The 6253-nt window shown below is 60.6% G+C and overlaps 1 protein-coding gene across 1 annotated transcript; it reads left to right on the top strand.

Moving 5' to 3' along the window:
* The first annotated feature begins 445 nt into the window (after positions 1–445).
* FOXC1 (forkhead box C1) lies at positions 446–2780 on the top strand. Its single transcript, XM_030881559.2, has one exon. It carries the CDS (start codon positions 446–448, stop codon positions 2072–2074), a length of 1629 nt encoding a protein of 542 aa, XP_030737419.1. The 3' UTR covers positions 2075–2780.
* The last annotated feature ends 3473 nt before the right edge of the window (positions 2781–6253 follow it).

The raw sequence follows: 6253 nt of genomic DNA, 5'->3' as shown, positions 1-6253 counted from the left end.
CGGATGCTCAAAAGTTCAGAAGTTTTCCCAATGCTTCCTTAAGCGGGCGGCGCGCGAGAGACTGAAAAAAAGGTGACGCGGGCCCGGGCAGGCAGCCGGCGCGCTGCCCCCCGCCCTGGTTATCTGGCCGCCTTCGCCGGCGGCTGGGGCAGAGCCTCCTGGAAGCGCAGGCGGCGCGGCGAGCCGGACGTCTGCTTGTTTTCTAGTTCGGGCTCCTTTTTCCCGTTCCCGCCTGGAAGCTGCCGCGCGCGTTCTAGGCCGTCGGCCGCGTCCGCGTCCGGCCCTCTCCGCCGCCCCAAGCCTCCTCGGCGGCCGGAGGCGCCCCGGAGCCGGGCGAGCGCAGGGGAGGCGGCGGCCCGGCACCAGCCCGCAGGCCCGGACTCGGACTGGGCGGCCGGCCCAGCGAGGGCGGGGGGCGGCGGCGGCGGCGGCGGCGAGCGGGGCCATGCAGGCGCGCTACTCCGTTTCCAGCCCCAACTCCCTGGGAGTGGTGCCCTACCTCGGCGGCGAGCAGAGCTACTACCGCGCGGCGGCGGCGGCCGGGGGCGGCTACACCGCCATGCCGGCCCCCATGAGCGTGTACTCGCACCCGGCGCACGCCGAGCAGTACCCGGGCGGCATGGCCCGCGCCTACGGGCCCTACACGCCGCAGCCGCAGCCCAAGGACATGGTGAAGCCGCCCTACAGCTACATCGCGCTCATCACCATGGCCATCCAGAACGCGCCGGACAAGAAGATCACCCTGAACGGCATCTACCAGTTCATCATGGACCGCTTCCCCTTCTACCGGGACAACAAGCAAGGCTGGCAGAATAGTATCCGCCACAATCTCTCGCTCAATGAGTGCTTCGTCAAGGTGCCGCGCGACGACAAGAAGCCAGGCAAGGGCAGTTACTGGACGCTGGACCCGGACTCCTACAACATGTTCGAGAACGGCAGCTTCCTGCGGCGGCGGCGGCGCTTCAAGAAGAAGGACGCCGTGAAAGACAAGGAGGAGAAGGACCGGCTGCACCTCAAGGAGCCGCCGCCGCCGCCGCCGCCCGGCCGCCAGCCCGGGCCCGCGCCGCCCGAGCAGGCAGACGGCGCGGCGCCCGGAGCGCAGCCGCCGCCCGTGCGCATCCAGGACATCAAGACCGAGAACGGTACGTGCCCCTCGCCGCCCCAGCCCCTGTCCCCGGCCGCCGCGCTGGGCAGCGGCAGCGCTGGCGCCGCCGCGGTGCCCAAAATCGAAAGCCCCGACAGCAGCAGCAGCAGCCTGTCCAGCGGGGGCAGCCCCCCGGGCGGCCTGCCGGCGGCGCGGCCGCTGAGCCTGGACGGCGCGGAGCCCGGCCAGCCGCCCGCGCCCGCGCCGCCGCACAGCCAGGGCTTCAGCGTGGACAACATCATGACGTCGCTGCGGGGGTCGCCGCAGGGCGCAGCCGCCGAGCTGGGCTCTGGCCTCCTGGCCCCGGCCGCCGCGTCCTCGCGCGCGGGCCTGGCGCCCCCGCTGGCGCTGGGCGCCTACTCGCCGGGCCAGAGCTCCCTGTACGGCTCCCCTTGCAGCCAGAGCCCCGGCGCGGGCGGCTCGGGCGGGGGCGGCGGGGCCGGGGGCGCTGGGACCTACCACTGCAACCTGCAGGCCATGAGCCTGTACGCGGCCGGGGAGCGCGGCGGCCACGTGCAGGGCGCGCCCGCGGGCGCCGGCGCCTCCTCGGTGGACGACCCCCTGCCCGACTACTCCCTGCCCCCGGCCACCAGCAGCAGCTCCTCGTCACTGGGCCACGGCGGCGGCGGCGGCGGCGGCCAGGAGGCCGGCCATCACCCTGCGGCCCACCAAGGCCGCCTGGCCTCGTGGTACCTGAACCAGGCGGGCGGGGACCTGGGCCACCTGGCGAGCGCGGCGGCGGCGGCCGCGGCGGGCTACCCGGGCCAGCAGCAGAACTTCCACTCGGTGCGGGGGATGTTTGAGTCGCAGCGGATCGGCCTGAGCAACTCCCCGGTGAACGGGAACAGCAGCTGTCAGATGGCCTTCCCCTCGGGCCAGTCCCTGTACCGCACGTCAGGGGCCTTCGTCTACGACTGCAGCAAGTTCTGACCCCTCCGCCCTGCCCGCCTCCCAGCCGAACTGAACCGGACCCCAGAGCAGAAGCAGCCAAAAGAACCGTCGATGCAAAACCGAAACCAAAAACCCAATTTGTGAAACGTTCACGAGACCGGCGAACAGAATCCCTCCAAACTTTCAACTCATCAGCACGAAGAAGAGCATTTTCTTAAAAGATGGATTCGGAGCCGCCTCTACTTTGCCTTAACTCAATAAACAGAACCGTAAACTGTTTCGTACAGAGACAGCAGAGTCATGGTTTGTTAAAGGACAGTGTTACTCCAGATAACACGTAAGTTTCTCCTTCTTTTCAGAGAGCACGCTTTCCTCCTCCTGTCCTGTCCCTTCCCCTGCCGCCTCCTGCCTTCACGTCTCACCTGTAAGATACTATTTTATCCTCTTGAAAGGAGGTAGGAAGTCCCCGTATATGAAAATCGCTTTCTTTTTATCCATGGACTTGTTTTAAAATGTAAATTGCAACATAGTAATTTATTTTTAATTTGTAGTTGGATGTCGTGGACCAAACGCCAGAAAGTGTTTCCAAAACCTGACGTTAAATTGCCTGAAACTTTAAATTGTGCTCTTTTTTTCATTATAAAAAGGGAAACTGTATTAATCTTATTCTATCATCTTTTCTTTCTTTTTGTTGAACATATTCATTGTTTGTTTATTAATAAATTACCATTCAGTTTGAATGAGACCTATATGTCTGGATACTTTCATACAGCCTTTATTATAAGAAAAAGATTTCAGAGATTAAAACACTAGAAATTATCAATTCTCCTAAATCTCTGAAAAAAATGGAGACACCCTGTGACTATTCCTTGTCAAATTTCACATAAAAGTCTCTTTTTGTTTAGATTTTTTTTTTCCTGCAGCATCTTCTGCAAAACGTACTGTATAGGCAGCTTGCTTTGTGGCTAGTAAAGAGAGATTTTCCTTAACAGATCCGAGTTGGCATATACACAAATTCATTTCCTCCGTAATGACTGAACATGATTTGGAAATGTTAAGCCCATGAATCAGCAGCGGTCTCACCGCAGTGCTACCTGGGTGTGGAGAGAGGTGGCTCTGCCTCCAGATACGCATAATGAAGATTCGGCTTGTGTATCCCATTAAAAAACCGCGATGTGTATTAGGCACCCCTGGGAGCCAAATGCTGGAGGATTTTCTTCCTGTTCATTTCACTCCTTTTTAAGAGGAAAAAACCCCAGCTTTAAACGTATGTATATAACTCCTCCACATCTACAGTCCTTCATGTCTGTCGCAGAAGGATTGATTTAAAAACAAAACACGTATGGCGGGTTGGAAAGGGACATTTAAACTTTGGGAAACTTATTTTAGAAGATATGTTTGTTGAACAGTTATTTTTTGAAAAAGATTTAAAACAGTAACAAGAAGGAAGGAGCAAAGAGCAGGGCATTTTAGTCCAGGTGGTTTCTTTTCAATCCCATTTTTCTTGTTAATTTACAGTTAAACCTAGGGGGCAATCCGGATCGGCCCTCCCCCTTTGTAAATAACCCAGGAAATGTAATAAATTCATTATCGTAGGGGGATCTGCCCTGTCAATCAGACTTTGGGGAGATGGCGGTTTGATTACAGTCATTCAGGGCCTTTCCGTTTGTTTTGGAGATAATACAGTTTCCTGCTATCTGCCGCTCCGATCTAGAGGCAACACTTAGCAGTAATTGCTGTTGCTTGTTGTCAAAATTTGATCATTGTTAAAGGATTGCTGCAAATAAATACACTCTACTTCCAGTCAAAAACTGCTTTACGTGGCCTCTGATTTGCTGGGTCCCTGGCCCAGAGTCGCAGCCCAGCGGCCGGGGAGGCGCGCAGGGCGCGGCGTCCCCCGGGGCAGGCGGCCGGGACCGGTCTTCCCGCCGCGCGACCCGCTCCGATTCGCAGCCCTGAGCCTGGGCGGCCTCGCGCTTCCCAGGGCCCCCACCCCACCCCTTTGGGTGGTGAAGGGGAAAAATCAGCGGACAAATCTCGTCGTTCCCGCGTCGGCCCATTCGTGGGAGCCGAGCGTGGAGCGGGGCGGGCGGACAAAGGGACCGCGGTCGGAGCGGGGCTGTCCGGGTGCGGAAGGGAAGCGGACGCAGGTGACCGGCGGCCCTGTCCCCTCAGACGGGCACCGATCCCCACCCCCACCCCCCGAGGCGGGCAGCGCGGGCGGCGGGGAGCCTGACCTTTGCGGCTTGGCAGTCCCACTTCTCCGAGTCGGGGACGGTGGTGTAGACCCGGACCCGCCCGGGGTTTCCGGCCGGGGTGCGTCTCCGCGGCCCCGACGCCGGCCTCTGGGACCGGACGCTCCTCGTCTAATTAGCGTAGCGACGCGTCCCGGCCGTTCGCCGCCCACGCCCGCGCCCAGTCCTCCGCGACCGGGAGGGTCGGTGCGGCCGCGCCGAGGGGAAGGTACCCGGAGCCGGGGCGGAGGGCCCGAGGGACTCACCGCGCGTCTCAGCCGGGCGCGGGGCTCTGACTCCGCGCCGCGCTCGCCGCCTTTGTCTGGAGGACGCACGTGTGTTCGTTCGGAGCGCGGCGGGCGGAGGGGCCACGGGCGGGTCGCGCTCCGGGCGCCTGCGCGCCCTCCCCTCGCCGGCCTGACGGCCCCGGCCCGGCCCAGACGACCTGCCCAGCGGCGGCCCGGGCGGCCTCCGCGCGGGCTGCGTCCTCGTGCGGCGTGCGCGGCTGGTTTGCGGAGGCCTCGGGGCACCTGGAGCGGCCGCGCGGGTGGGCGGCGGGGCCCGCGCGACCTCCTGCGTCCCCGCGGCCTCGGCTGCCGGCCCAGGCCCGGCCCTCGGAGCCCGGCCGCCGCGGCGAGGGTGGGAGAGGGCCGGTTGGGCCCGGCGGCGCTTCCGACCCGGGCTTGTCCTTTCTGGGCCTCGAGTCCGGTGGCTGGAGAGGGAGCCGGGCGCGCGGCGCTCGACTCCTAGGAAAGGCCGGTGAGAAGCCCTGGCCGCGTCCGGGGAGTGTTTCTGCGCTCGCCGTGGGAGCCTCTTGGCAATCGTTTCTGCCTCCTTCATTCCCAACGTTTGAAAGTTAGGCCTTTAGGAAGGCAAGGCGTTTGAGTTACACGGATGCAGAGAAAGTAGTTATTTCTACGCGAGTTACCCACGTCGTTGCTCAGAAGCTGTGTTTGAGCAGAAGGGCACAAGTCCTGCTCGTTAAGCTGATTCTTAGGACCACTTATGTGACGTTTTCTGCTCTCAGTACATTTGCTTTGGGCTTCTTAAACCAACTACTGCCGCCTGAGCCCTGGGAAGCTGGGGCCTCCGTATTCGGAAGTCAGCACTCCTTGTACCTTAGTGCTTCGCACGTTTGATTTGTACCTTTTTCGCAACAAGGATAATTTTGCTGTAAAATATTCTAAGAAAAACTCCTGGATACTTTAACAAATAGCACAGTTTGAAATTATCCTAGGACACCAGGCGGGACCCAGTGGGGAACTTGGCTAATTTGGGAGTCAGCCTCTGTAGAGAGTTTTAGGGGAATAAGGACTTTTGTCCTGCGTGTGACAGCGGGCACTCCTTAGCAGTTTTTACCATGAGCAGGTAAACGTCAGCGCGCCACACGCCATACACAAGCTTGCACTTGGGGTATCGTACGCGTGGTGGGCACTGTTCTCCAGGGTTATGTGGTGGTAGCCCCTTTCCACCAGGCTGCATGCAAACAAGCACACACTTTACAATTTATCATGCCATGCAGTTTGTGTCATTAATAATCGACATTTTCAGGGGAATAAGGCTCGATTGTGCTGGTGGCCGTAAGCCCTCGGCTGTTTCCTGCGGGGTCAGAAACAGGGTCAGGAAATGAGTGCCTTGCAGCCCTGTGGCTCCCCCGAACTTTGATAGGTGGAAGAGAGACAGGACCTCTTCTCAGCCCTGTTCCCTTCGGAGGGGTCTTGGTGTTTTAAGGTGGAGAACCACTAGTTTTGTTGTTAATGGTGCAGAACCCAGAGAGGCCTGAACCCTGTGCTGGTCCGGCTGCCTGGCCAGGCTGCCCAGGAGGGACAGGAGGCATCCCTAGGGGATCCGGGCCCTGACTCCCTTAGCAGGGTTGTCCCCTGCTGTTGGTGGCAGTTGGAGTGTCCCCTGCTGTTGGTGGCAGTTGGAGCGACAGTTTCTACCCCACCCCACGTCTTGGAGCTCCTGGAGAGGGGCCCCATTT

The sequence above is a fragment of the Globicephala melas genome, chromosome 11 (genome assembly GCF_963455315.2).
Source record: "Globicephala melas chromosome 11, mGloMel1.2, whole genome shotgun sequence".
Classification (NCBI taxonomy): Eukaryota; Metazoa; Chordata; class Mammalia; order Artiodactyla; family Delphinidae; genus Globicephala; species Globicephala melas.
The sequence above is the reverse complement of the archived record's forward strand: the minus strand, read 5'-3'. Positions and strand labels throughout refer to the sequence as shown.

Bases quoted from the DNA above. Each gene is read 5' to 3' on its own strand.
- FOXC1 (XM_030881559.2), top strand. From the start codon at position 446: ATGCAGGCGCGCTACTCCGTTTCCAGCCCCAACTCCCTGGGAGTGGTG.